Source organism: Leuciscus leuciscus (genome assembly GCF_965113295.1).
Source record: "Leuciscus leuciscus genome assembly, chromosome: 6".
Classification (NCBI taxonomy): Eukaryota; Metazoa; Chordata; class Actinopteri; order Cypriniformes; family Leuciscidae; genus Leuciscus; species Leuciscus leuciscus.
This window is the reverse complement of record NC_138730.1, coordinates 19306889-19330625: the sequence shown is the minus strand read 5'-3', so window position 1 is coordinate 19330625 and position 23737 is coordinate 19306889. Positions and strand designations below refer to the sequence as shown.

The following is a 23737-nucleotide window of genomic DNA, read 5'->3' as shown; positions in this document are numbered from 1 at the left end:
ATATCAGAACATGAGGATGTGATTCCATCAAAGATCTCTATAACCGGTGAAGGTACAACTCTCAGGAAACCCAACTCTGACTATGTAGATAACACTGACGCTCCATCCAGTTTACCACAGTACGTCGATTTACCCGAACTCATTTCTACCGTAGCTCTCCTTTCTGAGAAAACCTCAGACTGAAATCTTGATCTATTGATGTTTTCAGACTGTAAAAAAACAACAAAAAACTAGTGATCAGGTGTTTTTCAGTCTCATCTGAAATGACCAGTGCTTGGGGGTAACGGATTACAAGTAGCCTTACACGCATAATGGAATCAGATTACTTTTTGATGTAATGAGTACAGTAATGCATTCCAAGTAATGTACACGTAATCACAGTACATGTGCAACTATGCCATCAAAACCCATGCATATGCAAGAAAATGCTTTTTGAATAGCTGTCCACTGTAGTGACCTCTATGCTTGTAAGGGTTAATTCTGAAAGCGCGCTTTTAATATTTATATCCAGATTATAAATTGCCTAGAACTATTTCCTAATATTCACACAGAGATCTCATGCATGCCTCTGTATTTACTTAATTTAGCAATTAATGACTATTTGCAATGTATCTGATAATGTTTTGATAAATTTAGACTAATATAAAAATATTTGATGATCTGCTGTTAGACCTACTATATATATTTGACTTTACAAGGAAACAAAAATATGCTGAAAAAATTAGTATTCTGGTCAAAGCACTGCTCATGCAGCGAGTAGGTTGATCCTGCAGGGACACAATTAACAAAGACTTTCTTGTCTTAATTCAAAGGATTCTGCTCATAAATGTTTGTATCAGCCTACGCACATTTGTTTCATTCCTATTGTATGAAAAAAAAAATTTGTTTATATAATCTCATCAGTTCAATAAAGAATGTGGGTTTGGGCAACAATCAGTATAGCCTAATGTAAATATCTTGGACAATGTTTTAATAAAAAAATGTTTTCTATAGGCATATATATGTATATTAAACTATTTTATTTTACACTGCGTTACATTTTGTAATGGAGTCCACTGGAGCAGAGTTGCAGATGAACCCGAGTGCAGTTTATTTATATCCAAACATGAGCAAAATACAAAACAAAGACTTGACTTGGCATGATCATTAACATAAATGTAGAAAAACTACGTTACACACAAAGCGGTTACAGGGACAATACTAAACAAAAACGCAAGGCAAAAATAAGGGCTTAAATACACAAGGACTAGTGACTAAACAAGACACACCTGTGAACATAATAAAGACAATTAACCAATGGCAACATGACACAAGAGACTAGTAGGGAAGCACATGGCAAGATCACATGAGGGCAAGGGAATCACATGACAAGACAGGAAACAAGACTGTAACATGAAACATGAACCAAAAACAAAACTATACATTACAGATCCCCCCCTCTTTGGGCAGTTCCCGACGCCCAACAAAAAAACAAAACAAAACAAAACAAAAGAGAGTCCAGGAGGGCGGTCTTGGGGTAGGGATGGCGGGACAGGCCCATAAAGGGGGACAGGACTTGGACCGTGGAGCATGGGCGATGCTGGCAGGCTTAGACACATCCAAGCAGCAGTTCGGGAAGCCAGGGCAGTTCAGCGGACCAGAGAGGCATGGCCTCCGTGGTCTTAACAAGGGGCTAAATTTCTTGGGGGGAATTACGTTCAGGGGCTATAGCAGAATCTGGAGGCCCATGGGCTGGAGAGGACTCTGAAGGAGGCTCATGGGCTGGCTCTGGGACTGGAGTGGAATCAGGGGCTGGAGCCATCTCTAGACTTTGGTCAGGGGCTGGAGACAACGTGTGTGCGGCCCACACACACCAAATGGGCGTGGCCATAATGGTCAGCACTGCACTCTCAGGAGCTAACTCTGGCGTGGCGGCCATGACTTGAAGAAACTCAGGCTTGTCAGTCATGATGTGAAGAAACTCAGGCACGGCAGGCATGACGTGAAGAAACTCAGGTTTTTCAGTCATGACGTGAAGAAACTCAGGTTTTTCAGTCATGACGTGAAGAAACTCAGGCTCGGAAGGCATGACTTGAAGAAACTCAGGCTCGGCAGGCATGACTTGAAGAAACTCAGGCTCGGCAGGCATGATGTGAAAAAACTCAGGCTTGTCAGTCATGATGTGAAAAAACTCAGGCTCGGAAGGCATGACGTGAAGAAACTCAGGTTTTTCAGTCATGACGTGAAGAAACTCAGGCTCGGAAGGCATGACTTGAAGAAACTCAGGCTCGGCAGGCATGACGTGAAGAAACTCAGGCTCGGCAGGCATGACGTGAAGAAACTCAGGCTCGGCAGGCATGACGTGAAGAAACTCAGGCTTGTCAGTCATGATGTGAAAAAACTCAGGCTCAGAAGACATGACGTGAAGAAACTCAGGCTAGGCAGTCATGACGTGAAGAATCTCAGGCTCGGAAGGCATGACTTGAAGAAACTCAGGCTCGGAAGGCATGACGTGAAGAAACTCAGGCTTGGCAGGCATGACGTGAAGAAACTCAGGCTTGTCAGGCATGACGTGAAGAAACTCAGGCTAGGCAGGCATGACTTGAAGAAACTCAGGCTAGGCAGGCATGACTTGAAGAAACTCAGGCTCGGCAGTCATGACGTGAAAAAACTCAGGCTTGGCAGGCATTACGTGAAGAAAGTGAAGAAACTCAGGCTCGGCAGGCATTACGTGAAGAAACTCAGGCTTGGCAGGCATGACGTGAACAGCCCCTGGCTTGGCAGGTACTGTGGGATTGCGGGGCTCCTCACCCGCAAAACCCACAGTAAATGATGAGCTGCTCAACAGATGGGCATGGTCAATATATTGACTTAGAGTCCATTGAGGTGTATTGTCAGGCATGAGGTAATTCAGAAAATAATTTTGTCCATTACGAAAAATGTCCTTTAAGGCAATATCATTGAAGGTAGCACAGTCCACAAAATTCCTCCACATATTCCTTGATATTGAGGTCACCCTGACAAAGGCACAAGAGACGAACTGGTGGGTCCATGTTATTGGTCTAGTATTCTGTAATAGGTGGTTACAGGGACAATACTAGACAAAGACGCATGGCAAACATGAGGGCTTAAATACACAAGGGCCGTTTCTCAATATATGGTCTTGTCTGTACTTTTGCTCTTGTGGACTTGTGAAACGTCATCGGTCGCTGCCCAAGTACTGTTCCAATTCAAAGTTCACATCTATTCAAATCCCCGGATGTGTTCTTGATCCGCCCCTTTTATCGAGGATGCATCGAGAGGTGACTTGTGCGGACTTGAGACAGCCAGGTATCCCAGAATGCATTTCGCACTAACCAGCAAGCGTCAATAGCAGAGGAGAAATTGCGTATTGTGTCTAGAAATGTAGTTTTAAGAGTTTTTCAGGCGAGAATGTGGTTGTTTAAAGCTCAAATGTGTGGTTTATTTATAAAGATAGCGCCTATTTGAAAATTGTATCTGATGTTTTAGGAATTGTGAGATCCAGGTGATCACCAGGCGCTCAGCACTCATTAACCTCATCTGGAACAGCCTTGCCTCAGCTAGTTCTTCTGACTTTTGCCGCTGGCTATGATGTCTCTGTAGTGGTTAAACATGAGATATAATTTTTCTTGTGTATATCTAACAGGCAATCTTTGGTTTCATTAATCTAAAATTTGTTCCCTGGCAAATCGTTTCGGCTGAGGGCAAAGGGAAGTTTTATAACTTTATATTTAGGCTATTTAACTTTAACGTTGTACTAGAGAGCTGACTTATGTTTGACTGAATCGTTTGCTTTATTTCTTATTGTATAGCTTCTTATACCTTTTACTTATACTTTAATAATGGCTATTATTGATCATTACAACTGATATTTAACAAAAAGAGACAGGATTGTGTCAATTTTATTTTATTATTGGCTACATGTACATACAGTGAAGAGAATCAGAGTACATATCCACTGTACACACATGTAGGGGAGAGTGGGGTGATTTGTGCCAGGGGGGAAGTAGTTCCACCCTTGTTTCTGGAAAACCATAGAAGAAATTGGTCATGTGACCACATAATTTTGAAAAGCAATCACTTTTACTCGTCCTCCAAAGAAGAGAGACACATGGCATGAGAGTTAAGCACATTTTAGTGCAAAAAAACTGTTTTTTCCCTTTCAAAGTAACATTTCTATGATTAAGGTTTTTTGATTGTAGTGTCTGAACAATTATAGACAAGTTTGAAAACATTTCACACATGTTTTAGTGCTTTAGTAGGCTACACAATGAGTCTATACAGTTAGCATGATGTTAGCTCTTAACTGCTGGATCATGCTAGTTTTTCAAACTTGTGGGTCTGGGGTGATTTGTGCCAAAGGGCCTGGGTTAAGTTGTGCCAGATCCAGACCACCTAGACCTACATACTCACAGGGGATAATCTTGAGAAGTGAGGAGATGGTCATGCCTCATCATTGTTTGACTTAGGCCTGCCTGCTATTTGTTTAATTTAGCTAACACTGATTTCAGTTTTGAGTTTGCACTATGTTATTAAAGAGAAGTTTTATTCCGTTTTTAAGTGGCCTATGTCACAATAGGATGTTTAGAAATTAGCCTAGTCACTTTAATCTTATATGTTACATAATTGAGAGCGCTATGTCAACAGGCATCTATTGCCAAAGCCTTTTTGCCTGAAATGATTCACAAATATCATATATTGTGTTGCTATGGTGCTCTAAATGGTTGCTAGGGCGTAGCTTGATAGCTTCACAATGATCCTGAGAGACTGATTGGTCGTCTGAGTAAAATGAGCCCACCCCCTTGTCTCTATGACACTGTGATCCAGAGTTATGTTCAATACAAAATCCCTATGCAATTGACCATAGTAGGAAAAACGCATGCTATGGTATTCCAGGGTGACAATATCTAAATAAACCTTAAATGAGTAATTCTGTATTGAATTTATCTTGCTTTCATATAGCATTACGGTTCATAACATTAAAATGTTCTGTTTTACTTCAGAAATCACTGGCACAATTTACCCCAATGTATTCCCCCAAAGGCACAACTTCCCCCGCACCAGGGGCAAGTTGTGCCATGAGACCACTTTTTTCCCAAAAGCTATATTTCTGAAACAATTTATTTCAGATCCAAAGTTATTGTCCTCAGGGATGCACCACATCCTGAAATATATGTACATCCTTAAGTTGAAGGCATTACTGCCGTGGCCTCACTTTAAAGTCACTTTGAGTAAAAACTGGCACAACTCACCCCACTCTCCCAGCTATAATAAAATAAAACGAACCCTGTCTCTTTTTGTTATAAATACACATGCTGTGAATATAACTAATGTAGGCTACGAACCACTGCCTGAACCACATTTGTGTGGCTATTAATATGTTTAAGATCCTTTTAAATAAAAATGAAAATAGGCAGAGCGGTGTTTTATAACACATTTCGTTTTATTGTTGGCTAAAATATACATAAAGAGATAACCGGAGAATCAGAGCGAGCTGAAGGCTGAACGCTGCTGTTCCATTTGCAGACCTACCGAAGTGAAGTTTGCGTACTTGGTATTGAGAAACGCCCAAGGATTAGTGACTAAACAAGACACACCAGTGAACATAATCAAGACAATTAACCAATGACAACATGACAACATGACACTGACACAAGAGACTAGTAGGGAAGCACATGCAGGATCACTAGGGAATCACTGACATGACAGGAAACAAGACTGTAACATGAAACATCAACCCAAAACAAAACTATATATTACACATTTCTGTTTAGCATATGGTTAATGACAAAAAAGAACAGAAAAGTCGGATTTTTTTTTTTACATTTGATGACGTCGCCAGCAGTGACGTCAGGGATGCGATGGAGTAAAAAGATGCTCTGGCCGAGTGGAGAGAGAGAGCGAGCACGCATTCAGTCAGAGACTCACATCAGCAGCATCACAAGATGGGCAACGTTCAAGTGAGTAAAACAGTGAAGTTTCTTTTTCGCACTTTCCTCTGTTTCTTTTACTACAGATAACGATGTGTTATTAGGTTGCTGCGTATGCAACATATTGCGTAGACTGAATGTGTTTATAAATGTGCAAATGAGTTTCTCGCGTGACACTTCGATGTTTTGTTTTGATGCTTTAACAGTTTTTCCACGTGTTTTATTATTAACATTACTAAACTTAATATGTTTTTAAAGCGTTTACCATAGGCCTATATTAATTTAAAATTTACTATTAGCCGACGTACATATAAATATGTTGTATTTTACTGTGATTTGAACAGTAGTTTATACTCTTGTAATAATAATAAGAACGTTTCTCAAAGAATAACTGTTTTGTTTTCGATGAGTGCACATTGTTGTTATGGCAGTGGGCGAGGCAGAGGAAGGCTTACTCTGTTCCTGTCCTTTCCCAGAGATCCCATGACTCAGCTGTGTGTGTTAGACACAGAACCCCTCCCCACACAGACTGCATTGTGATCTAATTAACAAACCCTTGAAAAACATCCTGATTTTACATTTTAAAAGGAATGAACTGTTAAACCCATTTCAAAATCTGTAAATTTTATTTAAAACTGCAATATAGTCTAATTGCACAACACATGATTTTTCTTACACAACCTTCATTTCAGCCCACAATAACTCCTTTTGAAGACTTTGATGTGATGGCAGACATCAAGGCAATCCGTAAGGCCTGCAAAGGAATGGGTAGGTTAAATAAAAATAATCACTGTTGGAAAATACTGACATAAATGGGTGTTTGCTTTTTTAACTTACAATATGATGAAATATGATGTAGCACTTTTAAAGTCTGCATGAAACAGAATTTGCTACCAACTTTACTTCAGCATTGGGTCTATGTTTGGGATGTATTGAAACAGAATATTGAACAAGAAAAAATAGAGGGCGGGGCTTGATTTCAATGTCCTCCTCGCTGTCGTATTTGTATGTAATATTGCAGTGATTATTATAAATGATTTCCACATGCACATTATTATTGAAAATAAATATATTGTGCCTTCATAATCTTTAATCAAATTAACTTCCCCTCCCTCTTAGAGACATTTTTTTTCTCTGTTCTGATGATGTGTTTACTGGTGTGAGGGCGGGACAACCTGTCTCTCACATGAGATCACAGCAATAACAAATCACAAATATCCAATAAATTCCCCATGGACAAAATCAAGTCCCGCCCTACATTTTTATTTTTTGATTAGTATTTTTGTTAGAATTTTTACATTTTACAAAGAAGCTAAAGAAAACAAGATACATTTAGAAAATGTATAACAACAACAACCATATAAATAATTATTAATATCATCAATAATATATTACTAATAATAATATTATTAAAATGGGGTAGAAAAGAAGAAAAAAAGTTTAAAAAAATAAACTAAGACCATTTAAATGTTAAATGTAACATTTAAGTACATGCAGTTTCAGTCATGGAGCACAAACAAACAAGCACTCAGTAGAGCCCGCCCTCCATTTTTTTTTTTTGTCCAATGAGTTTCACTCGGATATACGTCACAAAAGACAATCACAACTATTGTTTCATGCTGACTTTAAGCATTTTAACCAAGGGTACGTTTGCACGACAATGTACTAAAAACGGAAACGTTTCTCCTTCGCGTTTTTGAAAAGTTTCACGCGCAGACATTGTCAAAACGATCCCCGTTCACACAGATCCACGAAAAACGATATTATTCATGCCAGGCCAGTAGATGGCGTGATCACTTTGTAAAGAAACACTACGCGCCTATAGACACTGATCACGTAACACGCATATGCATGAATTCACCGTTTTCACAAATTTGTTTTTGTAGTTTACATGGAGACGATAACTGTGTCGTTTTCAAAAACTTGCACTTTGAAACCTGTTTACAAACGTTTGCATTTTCAGGCCCCAAAAATGCCGTTGTCGTGTAAATGACTGACTAAAACGCATAAAGTTTCCATATTTTGTTGAAAATTGTGTCGTGTAAAAAAAGGAAGAGTTTTTTGTTTTTTTTTGCCTGTGAGTTCTTAGGGGGTGTTTACACAACACCATGACATCGCCAACTACTAGCCTGGCATGCATAATACAGCAGTTTTAGTCGTTTACGCGGATCCGTGTGAACGGGGCTCGTTTTGACAACGTATGCAATTATTTATTTTTTAAACACAAAGGAAAAACTTGACATTATGAGGTATTAGCTCATCTCCTATTGTTCACAGGGACGGATGAAGAGACCATCATCTCCATTCTAGCAAACCGCTCTGCATTCCAGCGAATGGAGATTAAACAAGCCTACTTTGAAAAATATGACGATGTGAGTCAGATCTTTGAAATGTTTATAGACAAATGCAAGTACATCCTTTATATAATTGTGTTTTTGTGGAAAGTACAATATTTACGCTGATCTAAAATGGCGTAAATATAGTTTGTCTAAATTTAAAGGTAGGGTAGGCAATTTTTTTGGAGAGGCTAGCAATAGCGAGCTAGCTTTGAAAGCATGAGATCCCACCCTCCCTTCAGAGCGTCTCCAAAGCCACGCCTCCTTCAAAACACATGAACACGCTCCGCAGGGAGCAAACAAAAGCATCAGAGACGGCGTTAAACTACCTCATGTCTCAAGGCACATAACATTACAGTAATGAAGAACATAAACATCTTAAAGAGCGCTGACCTGTACCACCTGACTGCTGTAGATTAATTTATGCAATGATTGGACAAACATTTTATGGTCCTACACCTTCCACAGACGATATACATATAAAATGTGATATACAAAAAATGTGTCTGCAACAAATCGCCTACCCTGCCTTTAAAGTGGCTTATAAGAACAAACGCACTAATCTCATATATGACATAAGCCATAGACCAGTGGTTTCTAATTTTCCTCTCCCAGCATCACATTGCATTGATTTAGACTGCATTAGGTAACTGGAGTAGTTTCTACCATTATGCTTTCACGCTTTTAATAATCGTGCAGAGCTCATGGAAAGCTGGAGTATTGTATTGAACCATAGTTGTTCTTCATATCCCTTCTCTAAATCGACTAAAATGTTCATAACCAGCATTGTAACAAATTTATCTTGCATACAATCCCTTGAAATGTAATGTAATGAGAACTAAGTTTTTTAGTTAAAAGTATTTTTAATTAATAACTTTTACTTCATATCATAATTCATTGATAGACCAACAAACATCTATTTGAGTCTGTTTTTGGTTTGTTATTTCGGTCTATGGCCACATTGGAAAGGAGTTGAAGGAAGTGTTGAAGAATGAACTCACAGGAAGCTTTGAGAACGCAATCATAGCCATGCTGGACCCGCCCAACATCTTAATGGCTAAAGAATTGAGGAGAGCCATGAAGGGTGCTGGGACAGATGAGGACGTGCTGGTGGAGATCCTCTGCACCAGCACCAATCAGGTTATAATTCACATCTGTGGTTACAATTTACATGATTAGATTGGGAGAATAGTCACACAAATTTCAAGCATCAACCACAGCTGAAAAGAAATCATTACTTGATTGTAAGCATTACTTACACAATATATCCTTTTTTTTTTTTTTACAGGATATTTTGAATTGCAAAGAGGCATATGTGCAAGGTAAGCTTCAATCAGATACAAATGATTTTGTGATGTAATAAAATATGAAGAGACATGATTTTGTTGACTCATTATTGATACTATGATGCTCATTGCTGTGATGCTAATATTATTAGTAATAATACAATAATGCATTATTATAGTCATGTAACATCTTTTGATCTCTAGTGCATGAGAGAGATCTGGAGGCTGATATTGAAGGTGACACTAGTGGAGAAGTGAAGAATCTTCTGGTTTCTCTCCTAGAGGTAAAATACGAACATACTAATGAGTTCATGTCCAGTAAGTTTGATACTTATAGTATTTAGCAATGATTTGTACTGATAGGAAGAATGTAGAAGTGCACAAATGTGGATACTTGTACATTCAAACACTTTTTTTCACATGTTCAGAGGGGTCTGAGGCCACACATTTTCCTAATTTAATCAAACATTTTCCATAATAAATTACTTTATGAGCATAACAAGACTATGGCTGTTTCCGAAAGCTTATGCAGCTGACTTGTTGCCTCGCTGCCCTATCAGGGAGTGAATTAGCAGCCAGCGTTTGCATACGAAGGCACCTTATGAAACTGATTTCAGAGAGACCTCTGAGGCAGCGTACATTTTAATTATCTACAGCAAAATAGAGAGAGCTTTGGTGATAATTAAGCAAATATTTAATAACTAATCAAAAGTGGAAAATGATGACCAACCACAACTTTCAGACACCATTTTTTATATTTAGCTTAACTGTCATTGCATGGAACGCACAGGATTGTGGGATATCAAAGGCAGCGAAGGATACATCTATGCTGCCTTCAAAAACCAATCAGATGAAGGCATCTCAGGAGACAGGAAGTGAAGCTAACATTGGATTTAGAAGTGCCTTGATGCCTACCTTTGAATGCAGCCTCAAAAGGCAGCATTTTTAAGCTTTCGGACGCAGCCTGTGTTAGTCATGAAAACTTGCATTCCATCGCCACTGAATGAAACGATCAAGGCTTTTGTTCACTGGAAGTGGAACATGAATGGTGCCAAAGTCCCTTTAAGAATGAAGTGTTATTCTATATAGTCTTTGATGGTGCAGAATTCCATTCCTAAAGTTTGTATTTGCATGTTACTGGATCTGCAGTTTATAGTGCACTATCAATTGAATCTACAAAGGTTTGTTGGTGTCATTTGCTATGAACAACTGACTTTCACCTGCAGGCCAGCAGGGATGAGTCTTATGAAGTGGATGAAAGTTTGGCAGAACAGGATGCAGTATCATTGTTTGAGGTGAGGATAACTCTGATGTTTAAATCTCTGGATTGTTTATAACTCTTAAAAAAAATAACAAAATAATAATAAGTTGCCAAGTCCATGATTTTTACGCATAATTTGCATTCTTATAAAAGGTTTCCACAAGAGGATTATATTATGTAATGTTATGTTATGTTATTATCCATTTAACTCCCTTAAGCCTGTACTGCCTTAAGCCCAATTTATACTTGTGCGTTGAACTCACGCAGTAGCTACGTCGTAGGCTGTGTGTAGCACGCGTACCCTTCGGCGTACCCTGACGTGCACCTCTCCAAAAATGTAACAATGCGTCAATTCTACGCGGACTCAAGCGCTGTGATTGGTCTGCTAGAACCGCTCCCTCGGGTTTCACATTCTCCCTCTGCTTGTGTAATTGTTTGTCAATGCAGACAATGACGCAGAAGTATAAATGAAAACCAACGCGTAGCCTACAGCGTAGAGGCTCCGGCGCAGGTCCGACGCAGAAGTATAAATCAGCCTTTAGTCCCGCCTTACTTTGTGTATACTATCCGTATTTGTATCGCTGGTCATTGAAATAAAGCTGAAATAAAATAAACTAACCGAAATAAATAAGTTTAAGTACTAAAATTATAACTTAAACTACAACTAACCGAAATAAATAAGTTTAAGTACTAAAATTATAACTTAAACTTCAACTAACCGAAATAAATAAGTTTAAGTACTAAAATTATAACTTATAACTTATAAAAATAATAAAAATAATTTAACACTATTAAACCTAATACTAATAAAAATAACAAATTACTAAAACTTAAACTAAATAAAATTAAATACTGAAAATATTAAAATAAAAGCACTATTAATAAATACTATAATAAATAATACTAAAATAACACTGTACTACATCTTGCAATGATGACATTGACATTTTCAGGATCATTTTGTTTGTTTGTGAACTTGACATATTTTAAACTTTGCAGATGTTCACTGCTGCTACTTACATTGTACGGCTACAAATCAAAGGAAATCCAAAAATGTCTAATAGGCAATCTAAAAATCTCTCCGAAAAATAAGGTACAAAAGCTGTCACTGGGGCGGTACCCCTTTGCACTCCTTAAGGGTGCATATAAGTACCTTAAAGGTACATTTCAGTACCTAAAGTGTACATAATAGTATCTAAATAGTACATATTAGTAGTTTCTGAAAGGGCACCATCCCAGTTACAGCTGTTAGGGGGTAACAGTTTAGGACCCAGATGTTTGAAAGAAGACCTGGAGTCAGAATTATAACAAATTTAAGAAAAGTTTTACTGAAGATAGTTTGCAGTTTCATCAGCAGAAGTCAGCTTCAAGACTCACACAGGAGTTTGTAGGCCGCCCTGCTCACAGTGAGAGTGCGAATTACCCCACCATAATTGGGGGGTACTGCTCCTTCACTTCTTCTTTGACCATCATGGTCCACTACCATATCAATCCCCACCGTGATCGCCAAGTGCAACATGTGTTGTGCAACACACATACAAGGTCTAAACATGCGACAAACTGATAATCAGTAAGCTAGAATATCTCATTGTTATTATATATCCAAAAGAGAACTGTTTTGATCAACTCCCAAAAGTTAGAAGTTAAGTGCACTGAAATACCATTCTAATTACTAGTAAAAGTAATACCTTTACAAGAAGCCTATTGCCTATTTCAGGGTTTTTCCTGGCTCAAAATGAGGCAGAGGTGGTAAAATCATAATAATGTATTTTAATAATAAGATAATAAAATGTGTATTTTTTTTTTGTAGATCATCATATAGCCTATATGTGTTTCCCACAGTTTTTTTGTTGGTGGAGCTTGGTATCTCTAGGGGGGTCCGGGGGCATGCCCCCCCGGAAGAAAATTTTGTACATTTTAAAGATAAATTCATTAATCTGGTGCACTTTGAGTCACCAGAATCCACTGTTAAAAATAGATAATCCACCCGCAAACCGCCTATATTTAGATATCTGCATCTGATCATCACATTACAATTATTCAAATTCTTAGTGTTAAGCATGATAATATGGTAACATATCACACTGAAGTAGGCTGATTTAAAATGAACATTTATTTAAAATAAAAGTTCTTCTTTTGGCAAAATTACATTTCCTTAATAGCCTAAACAGAGGCTTTACTTCCTTCAAGCTTAAATTGTCAATGTTTCATTACATCACTGTTTGAAAACACTCAGAATAATTTTTTGTACCTTTATAAAGGGCATTTTCCCCTAATTTTATTAAATGTATGCTCCATCTTTCATTTCAAATTCTTAAATTTGATAAATATATTCAATTAAAATAATTAGACACTAGGCTGTTACCAATACAATTAAATAATTTACATTGAAAAATTATAACTGTATTAAATTAGATTATTTTAAATATTTTTGAATATACAAATAAGGAATGTTGAAAAGAATGATACTTTATGAAACTAGCGTTTTGTCATTCAACGTTGACACTTGCTTGAGAAGTTGAAGTCGTTCTCTATCTCCGTTGCTTCTAGCCACGGTGGTTAAAATGGTACGGTCCACAATAGGGGTGTCTGAAATCGCTTTATATTAAAATGTTCCTACAGTGAAAATAGGAGTTGACTTGTATTGCAACTGTAATTATATTTTTTCACAATATCAGAAAAATGATCTGACCCCCCCCAAAACTGATATTTCTGTCCTCCCTGTAATTCGAACTATGCTTACAGTTACAAAGATCACAGCAGTTATACCCTTCACCAAGGTCTAAGCTACGTCCTTGCTTCAGGTTAAATGATTCTCATCGGCTAAGAAGAAGATAAACATAGTAATTTTCCACACATATACAGATAGACTGAAGCATATCTCCATCGATTAGGCAGCTGACACTCGGACCCTGAAGACCTTTCTCAAACACAAAACAAGTCCCTTTTTCATTTCTGGAAGCCAGATTAAATAAGCAAGCACTGTTACTGCATTCAGATATCAAATACAGACATTAAAGAATACATGAAAAGAACATTTCAGTAATCAAACTGGTAACTTCTATAACAAAGTAAAATCTCCAGAGAAGTCATTCAACTCATTTGATATTTAGAAGGAAACATATTGATTAATACCTTGATTATAATCACTCATAACATAAACATTGAAGCAGCAGTGGATTCCAATCCACCCCCTTCACAGCTCTTGTGCCATTTTTCATATTCATAGCATATTTTGTGTTTTGGTATTGGGCTGGTTTTGGACTATATTTGATTATTTGTTTGATTATATTTTTCAAACAGACCTGGCAACCCCAGTTATTTTGTTTGATGAATGAATGAGTGAGTGAGTGAATGAATGAATAGAATGACTGTGGTTGGTTTTCAACAGGCAGGTGAAGGACGTTTTGGAACAGATGAGTCCACTTTCAGCTACATCCTCACTCACAGGAACTACCTACAGCTTCAGGCCACCTTCAAGATATATGAAACTGTACGGTCAAACACCCGCTATGCCCAACGCTGCTTTACAACAACTGTTTCAACATTCTTTCTGAGTTTCTGGTTTCTCTTTTGTTTTCTTTCCATAGCTCTCTGGAACAGATATCCTGGATGCTATAGACAGTGAGGCTACAGGAACATTAAAGGACTGTTACATTACTCTGGGTAACTATAACCATCCAAACTCTGAAAAGCCTTTAAGAAATGTGTTCCTTCTTTTGAATCAAAGAGTCATGTTGCTGTTCAAAGTAGTGGCCGTAAGCTACTTTGAAAGGATAAAGCTATTTGATAGCCTTTTCTGCTTGCAACACATATCATACTGTGATTTGTTTTTGTTCGAACAGTGCGATGTGCTAAAAATCCTCAGCTATATTTCGCCCGTCGTCTGAACGCTGCGATGAAAGGAGCTGGGACAGACGAGGACACGCTCATACGTATTATTGTGGGACGCTCTGAGGTAGAGAGAATTCTGGACTTGATACAATGAATACAAAGCTTTTCATGGAAATAATAATAATATTTTCCTTTCCACGTTTACATTTACCTCTAGGTGGATTTGGAGACCATCAAGGACATGTACTTGGAGAAATATGATGTTACCCTAAAGGATGCCCTGAGCTCAGAGTGTGGCAGTGACTTCAAGCGCCTCCTAATAGAAATACTTCACTGAGTCACCGTCAGGTGGAGCCAATAACTAATAATAAAAAAAGAAAGAATGATCATACAACACTGCCTGAAAATACATGCACAATCACTTAGGATCACTTCTTTGTGTCAAGTGAGCACACATATGCTCGATTTTGTCACTGGTGCAAAAGTTGAAATAACATAATTATTGCCATAACACTTTCCTAAAACTGTTTTAGAGTCTTTATTGCAGTAAATTTGACTTCTGCATTAACTCATTACACACGTGCCTTGAGAAAAAAGTCATGAGTAACAGCTCAGTATTTCATCATCCATTTCTTTTACAAAACAAACTATGGAGTGCAAAGGGTGGTCCTTCATTTAAAACTCTGTCTTTTCACAAGGGATCTTTGTATCTATAATCCAAATATGTATGTATTTAGTGTACTGTACCAGTTACATGCTAATATTAAAAGCAGCTATCTTAAGTGCTAAGATTGTCAGTACTTCAGTGTTTGACAATGCTTTTTAACACTGGGCATTTCTCTTTTTTTGAACAGCAGTTGTTATACGGTGGTGACTGTTAATATTGTAAAGCAGCACTGTCAACCTATTACTGCAATGCTTCAGAATATATTTGTTTTTAAAGATAATGTAAAAAGGACTCTGTGTAGAAGAAATTGATTAATAATATCAGAGATATTAGAGACCACTAGTAGCCAAAGAATATTGAGTGTATGGCAAGCCGTTTAAGCATGAAATACCCCTGTCTCTAGTAGTAATTTAGTTTTGACTATAGTCAACATTCCAATTCCAGAAATCTATTCTGCAATTTTAACTAATTGGAATTAAGATATCTACAACGTGATTATGACTAGTAATTTTTTCATTGAAGATATCAACAATGTTATTTTGACTAGTCATATTCTTCCATTGGTATGGCAAGCCGTCTTGACATATAAAACTACGCTTTGACTATCCATCAGAATAAATATATTTTGGATAGTTACAATTGTATTTTGACGAGTCATATTTCTAATTTGATTAGTCAGAATGATAACTAGAGATATCTGCAATTATAATTGCACTAGTAAGAAATCTGATACAAGATACCTCTAAATACTTTGAGTAGTCAAAACTCCATTTAAAATATCTGTAATGATGTCATAGATATCTTCAATTGACGTGTCACACATACGCAAAGGTATTTAAAGATTTCTCTAATTCAGTTTCAACTAGTCACAATTATATTTTAAGATATCTGAATTGTAGCTGCTCCTAGTCAAATCTGCTGTTGTGTGATGTGAGACTAAATTTACTCCTCCCTTTCACCAGAGTCAGCCCCTCCCTGCCTAATGCTTAGTGCTAACAACAGTAGTCTGCTTTTGTTGTCACGGAAAGAAGAGCTACTGGATGAATTACTTCAGGGATTATTAAATAATACTTGGATGCATTCATATGGTAAAAGGTCTCCAGCATGCATGTATGTATGTAGCTCTGTGATTTTAACTGAATCATGTTGCAAAATGGACCAACTAAAGTGCAATGTTCAATAAAGACAGAGAACCGTAAACTGCTCGTCTGAATTTATTTATTAGCCAAAAGACATGAGTGAAGAACAATGGAATTATATGGCAGAAACTTAAAATAAAATAAAAAAACTTACAAATAAATGTGTGACGGACAAGAAAGTTTCAGAATCAAGGTAGACCCAGTGAAGGTGAAGGCTGATTTGAAAAAGAATACAAGTTAATAAAAGTTTAACTGGCAGTAATGACATTGATTAGTACATTACATTATGTATGGATTGTGCTTTCTGTGTTGATGCAGGTTTACTCGTGTCGTGTTTTTATTTTCATACTTTTGAATTATGTCTGTATAAAGCAGTTTAAAGGGGTGGTTGAGTGTGATTTCACTTTTCTAACTTTAGTTAGTATGTAATGTTGCTGTCTGAGCATAAACAACATCTGCAAAGTTACAACGCTCAAAGTTCAAAAGAAAAGGACTACAACAAACGGCTGGTTGGGACTACACAACATTCCTCTCGGGTTAGTGACATCACTAACCCTAGAATTTACATAAACCCCGCCCCCGGGAACACGCAGTCCATGTTGAGAAGAGGAAAAGTTGTTGTATAAGAGTACATTTGTGAGTCAGCTCAAACTTTAACATCCATCTTTTCATATGCAATAGAAAGTCACTCTGTGAGATAGTTAACTCCACATCAGCAACATAAATTCATCAACTAACCATTCAGAGACGTCCTGTTGCATTCTACATGTTGTCACTTCTTCTTGAGTCTCTCCATCCTTATCTGACTCCGTTTAAAATTAAAGGCAGAACAGTTTCTGTCATTTTAGTGTGTCTGCGTGAGGTAATAGCAGCTGCTAACACACAGGAGCTCTTGAATCCCCGCCCTCTGCAGCAGCTCATTTGCATTTAAAGGGCCAGGCACAAAACTGTGCGTTTTTGCAAACCCTCAAAAAGTGACAACTTTAACTTACTATATAAAAATATCTGTGGGGTATTTTGCGCTAAAACTTCACACAGACACTCTGGGGACATCATAGATATATTTTACATCTTGTGAAAAGGGCATTATACCACCCCTTTAAAATGACCCAAAGATGCAGGACCTTTATTATACAATTCTTAGACAAAATGGCGGATGACAACAGTTTCCACGGTAGGATTGGTTAATAAAATGTTTAAGGTTAGCAAATGTGAATTTGCATGCATGTTTCAGATATCTATAAAGGAATTTTGACTAGTCAGAATGTTAATTCCAGATATCTACATTGGAATTATTCCTAGTCACAAAGCTAAATGCGGATATCTTCATAACAATGTTCTTCCTAGTCAAAAATCTGACTGAGATATCCATAAATAAATTGCAGATATCTTTAAATTAGATTTGACAAAGAATAATTCCAATTCAAGAAATCTCTAAGTTTTGCCTAGTCAAAAATCCAATTCAAGATATCTACAATTGTCATTTGATTAATACTAAATTACTTTTATATATCTACAAATGTATTTTGGACACATTTGTAAATGAAAAAAGTCCCAATGGCCAGCACATGCCTGCGCTGGATGATGGAGAGGTCCGCACAAATCAAAGCAAGAGCAAAAGTCACTGCAAAAGCAAGGCAAAAAGCAACGCAGAGCTGCTTGTCATTGGGTTATGAGCGTGTCCATCCGACCCATCCTTCCGAGTGTGTCAGCCAATCAGATATTGTCTTGGGCAGGACCTACGCCTATTCTCCGGTTCTTGCATGTAATTAGCATAATGTCCACATGATTGCGTGTGCCCAAACTCCTGAGAGTTTAGTTAAACACTTTAATAAGCCGACTTTATAGTTTAAATATGGTGCTTCCTACAAACATCTACTTTATATCAAAATTCTAGAAATCATTTACCCATCAAGTAGGTACCAAAATAACATATATTTCCCATATTTGAGGTGCATGATACTTAAGATATATGTGAGGTAAATACTGGTGATCAATTCAACTTATTGGATGCAATTTTGATACCGTTGTTTGTTAGAAACCACAAGTGGGTTAATTTCAGTCTCTTGGTTTTGGAGACAAAAGTCTCTGGAATTTACAGCTACAGAAAAGAGGTGCTCTTGGTTTAAGGTCTGTGGTGATTCCAGGCCATGGGAACGCCTTAGCACCTTTTGTTTCCTGATAAGGCTGTGGATTTATCTTAAGTTTGGGGAACAAAGAGAAATCTTTTCCTGCTGTCCTGGCATTGCTGGTGTGAGATTAGACAGGCACAAAAAGAGGGAGGGGGGTGACATCTCCTTCAGCCATCTTGGCCCCATGAATGTGTTTTATGACTTACTAATGGTTGGATGGGGAATCGTTCTGAACTGTGGAATGCAGTGTTGTGTTCATTACATAATCCTTCACCTAGTACAAAATCAATTGGAGATATCTTTAATTACAATTTCTACTAGTCAAAACTCATTTGAAGATATCCAGAAATATTTTCCAGTGGAAGACAATGGAAGAATATGACTAGTCAAAACAGCATTGTAGATTTCTCGGATGTATATTATGACTAGTCAAAATAACATTGTCTTAATTCAAATTACAACGAGTCAAAATTGGAATTAAGATATTGGCCTATCTGGAATTGGAATTATGACTAGTCAAAACTAAATTATGATTATTACAGCCAGGTGTATTTAATGCTAAAACAGCTTGCCATAACCAATGCGCATAAGCTGTGTCGTCTGCAAGTCTCCCGTCGTGCTTTTTGATCAGCGCAGTCAGTGGAGAGCAATTGTGCCTGACTGCAGAATCCGACACGTCCGCATCGCTGTCGTGAGAGTTTTTTTGACATACGTCAGTATGACATTAGAGCAAGATGGACTACACTCTGACACATTTCTAACCGGCATGCATCTTGTGGTGATCACCGGTGATTGGTTCTTTGCAGATTTTGCTCTTCTCAAACGAGCCTAAACTAACAACCATCTTGTGATTACGGCAAATGCAGTGAGTTTGCTTCCTTCTTCTCTGAGAAAATCAATAATATCAGAAAGGCGATCAGCATATCCTCGTGTTGCACTGAGGTCAGACAGATCAGACCACATCCGCAGAAAGTTACTATGTCTGATTTAGAAGAAATGAATGGTAAAAATTTGGAAGAAACTGTACAGCACCCTAAAACATCAACCTGCGCCCTTGACACACTCCCCACTTCCTTTTTCAAAAGTGTGTTAAACTGCTTAGAACGAGATCTCCTATAAGTGGTAAATTCACATCTCTGGGACTTTTCCTAAGTTCCTTAAAACCGCAGTTGTCAAGACCCTCCTGAAAAAGAGCAATCTGGATAGCAACATATTGAGCAATTACAGACCGATCTCAAATCTTCCTTTCATAGGCAAGATCACTGAAAAAGTTGTCTTCAATCAGCTGAACAAATTCTTAAGCTCAAATGGATACTTGGACAATTTCCAATCTGGTTTCCGACCACATCGCAGCACAGAGACAGCGCTCATAAAGATAATAAACGATATTCGTTTAAATACTGATACAGGCAAAACATCAATTCTGGTACAACTCGACCTCAGTGCTGCATTTGACACTGTCGATCATAACATACTTCTTAACAGGCTGGAAAACTGGGTCGGGCTTTCTGGGATAGTCCTAAAATGGTTCAGGTCATACTTAGATGGGAGAGGTTATTATGTGAGTATAGGTGACCATAAGTCTGAGTGGACATCCATGACATGCAGAGTTCCTCAAGGCTCAATTCTTGCGCCACTCCTGTTCAATCTGAACATGCTCCTACTGAGCCAAATAATGAGAAAGAACCAAATTGATTCCCAGCTTTGCAGATGACACACATACTTAGCCCAATCGCCTAATGACTACAGCCCCATTGACTCCCTGTGCCAGTGCATTAATGAAGTTAAAAGTTGTTCCAAAACTTTCTTCAGTTAGACAAAGAAAATGCTTTGTGCAAAAATTAGATGCTTTGTTTCCAGACAAGACTTAGAAAAACTTGTTCATGCTTTCATAACCAGCAGGGTGGATTGTTGTAATTGACTCCTCCTGGCCTTCCCAAAAAGTCAATAAGACAGGTGCAGCTCATACAGAACGCTGCTGCCAGGATTCTGAGCAGAACCAGAAAATATGAACATACTGTATCACACTAGTCCTCAGGTCTTTACATTGGCTCCCAGTTACATTTAGGATTGACTTCAAAGTATTATCACTGGTATCTAAATCACTCAAAGGCCTAGGACCTCAATACATTGCAGATATGCTCACTGAATATAAACCTAACAGATCACTTAGATCATTAGGATCACATCAGCTAGAAATACCAAGGGTTCACTCTAAGCATGGTGAGTCCGCTTTTAGCTACTATGCCAGCCGCAGCTGGAACCACCTTCCAGAAGAGATCAGATGTGCTCCTACAGTAGTCACATTCAAATCCAGACTCAAAACACATCTGTTTAGCTGTGCATTTACTGAATGAGTACTGTGCCACCGTATGTCCGACTGACTACACTGTATTTTATTTTTGCATCCTACTTTTAATTCTAAACTTAATTGGGTAAGAGACAAACATAAATTACTTAATTGGGGAACTTGAGAGATGATACCGTGCTGATGACCTCTGTGGTGGAGTAGTGAGTTTGATGTGCAATTAAACTCGAGGTTCTGTGGGTTGTGGACTGGATCGATTCCATTCCTAGAGCTTCCGAACAAATCTTTGGGGTGCGGACTGGTGGGGCAGTGAACCCGAGGTTACCAAGTGAGTCAGTCCTAGAGCTCCTCCTGTCCAATTTTAGGGAAAAATCGGGTCTATTGGAGACGTTCAATAGATTTCTTAGACACGCCAAAAGAACACCACAGACACAGTGTAATCACCAAGGGAAAACCTGGGAGCTGTGAAAAATATGATACACCGGTGTTTAGCCAGATGAGAAGTTTATCTGTGTGTATAATTTTTTTACTCTTTTAATTCCTTTTATAAATGTATCATCTTTATATCTCTTTTAATTCCTTTAATAACTGTTTTAATTTCCCTTGCTTTTATTTTGTGATTATTTTAATTCCTTTCTGTGTAAAGCACTTTGAATTACCATAGTGTATGCAGTGTTGGGTAAGTTACTTTAAAAAAGTAATTAGTTATAGTTACTAGTTACTTCTCACAAAACGTAACTGCGTTAGTAACTGAATTACATCATTACAAAAGTAACTAATTACCAGGGAAAGTAACTATTGCGTTACTTAAAAAAAAAAATTAAAAAAAAAGTTTAAATATAAGAAATTTCTTGGATACCCCCAATATGAAATGTTAAATGAATTAAGAACATGCTTCTTAAGAAATGTACCAAAAATAAATAAATAGTAATAGAAAATATAGCCTACATACACATACACTAGTGCATATCATTAAAATGATAAAACTCACACACCTTTACAACTGGTAGACATTCTGTATAGCCTACTTGAAGTATTTTCTTCCTCACAATATTAAGTTTAACAAAAAGTGCTCTCATACTGAACAATGTACCAACATAAATAATAATAATAAAATATAATCTTTTGGGGCTTTATTTTTATAACCTACAGAGAACGTCATCATCAGAGGTTATTTTAGCCAAATTAGTCGTGTTTGCCGCACAACAACCGGTCAAACAAATAGCCATGTTTGAACGTTCCCTGCAGGTTATTTTGGAGTTTATGTTAAACTAATTAAAACATTGCAAATGATACCAATATGCTACAGAGATTATTCAAATGCTGAAATGTGTAATTTATTTATAAATAAAGTATTAATGCTCGTTGCTCGGACACACTCGGTCTCTCTCGCGCACTGTCGAGCGCGTTCTCGGACACACTCGGTCTCTCTCGCGCACTGTCGAGCGCGTTCTCAGACACACTCGGTCTCTCTCGCGCACTGTCGAGCGCGTTCTCAGACACACTCGGTCTCTCTCGCGGACTGTCGAGCGCGCTGGCTCGCGGCATTCGCCTCGCTTTTGTCCAGTCCGGCGCCTCATAAACACACACACACAGAGAGAGCCTACTCTATGGAGTCAATATAGGGCCATATATATCTGCAAAATAAAACAATGTTTTGCAAACAAAAAAAATGTTTTGCAAAAAAAAAAAATGTTTTGCAAATAAAAATAGAGTATTGAGATTTTTTTTTGCTTTTTTGCAAAAAAAAAAAAAATGTGCAAAAGAAAAGTTAACCACTGAGAGAAAAAATAAAGTTTAGCAAAGTAAAACTTCAGCAGCATTGACTTTGCAACACATATTTCCCTTTGCGCCGCTCCTTTAAATCCGCGTTTCAGTCATCCGTGCCTCTGCGGCGCAAGCTTTCCTTTGCGCTTCATTTTTCTTTGCGCCTCGCTTTGTGTCCCTGATTTGACGTGGGGGGAGGGGTCAAGAGGTTGGGGTGTGTACAAGGGACGAAGGCGCGTCCCTCTCGTAACGTCATCAGCGCGAGCCCCAGACCGAGTGGATCGATCGAAATGGCGGAGCAGAGTGCTGTGCTGCGTTCCAGTCCACTTTTAGACACGCACTTGCGAACTTCCCTAAGCACTTCCCCTTGGGGGAATCCCTGCCGCCATTTGAAGTGCGTTCCACTTCGTGAAGTGGACGAGGGAAGTTTATATGGACAGACCCTCGTTCCCTCGATTTTGACCGAGGGAGCGAGTCTGCTTCAAATGTACACTTCAGGCACCTATATGTCCCACAATGCAGTACGATTGTGACGTCACCACATATCTCGTCTAATCACCACCACACAGACAACTCTATGATATATTAATTATAATGTTTTAAATTTAAAACAACCCAAACACACCTATAAACATTTGGATACTGCATTAAACAAATTATTAAAGGGAAAAAAATTAAATAATAAATCAACTCCACAGCTGATTCCAAGTGATCAAGGGCTTAGGACGTTCCAGTTCAGCCCATTGCAGTTTCCGCCAGTAGTGGGCACTCGCAATGACGTACATCCGAGTGAACGAGATGAAGGGAAGTTAGCGAGTGAAGAGCATGACTATTTTGGACTGGAACGCAGCACGGGTGATGGATCACAGGTATGTATTATTGACAATAATAGTCTGGGGCTCTATTTGCCTGCTGATGAGAATATGTTGTGATGTAATATTTGTATGTACGCTCAGGTTTGTTTGTAAAATCTGAAATTACGAATGCCTTTTTTGTTAATGTTCTATAAATATGTCAATAAAAAAATAAATAAAAATAAAATAAATAAAAAAAAGTCTGGGGCTCGCGCTGATGACG

General features: G+C 38.0%; 1 protein-coding gene and 1 long non-coding RNA gene across 4 annotated transcripts; one reads left to right on the top strand and one right to left on the bottom strand.

Moving 5' to 3' along the window:
• Positions 1-384: 384 nt before the first annotated feature.
• Positions 385-14196, bottom strand: LOC309501697. Of its 2 annotated transcripts, XR_014206977.1 has the most exons (3): positions 13803-14189; positions 12104-13711; positions 385-457 (listed from the first exon to the last, which is right to left on the bottom strand). It is a non-coding gene; the product is annotated as an uncharacterized lncRNA (long non-coding RNA). The 2 variants fall into 2 exon arrangements; XR_014206976.1 differs by lacking the exon at positions 385-457 and having other exon boundaries at positions 12116-13711; positions 13803-14196.
• Positions 5802-16514, top strand: anxa13l (annexin A13, like). Of its 2 annotated transcripts, none has more exons than XM_082173832.1 (11): positions 5802-5960; positions 6623-6698; positions 8208-8302; positions 9239-9406; positions 9555-9588; positions 9757-9836; positions 10779-10847; positions 14205-14306; positions 14404-14479; positions 14659-14771; positions 14865-16514. In XM_082173832.1, the coding sequence occupies exons 1-11, from the start codon at positions 5946-5948 to the stop codon at positions 14982-14984; spliced, it is 948 nt and encodes a 315-aa protein (XP_082029958.1). In that variant the 5' UTR covers positions 5802-5945; the 3' UTR covers positions 14985-16514. The 2 variants fall into 2 exon arrangements, with proteins under 2 accessions (XP_082029958.1, XP_082029957.1); XM_082173831.1 differs by having other exon boundaries at positions 9236-9406.
• The last annotated feature ends 7223 nt before the right edge of the window (positions 16515-23737 follow it).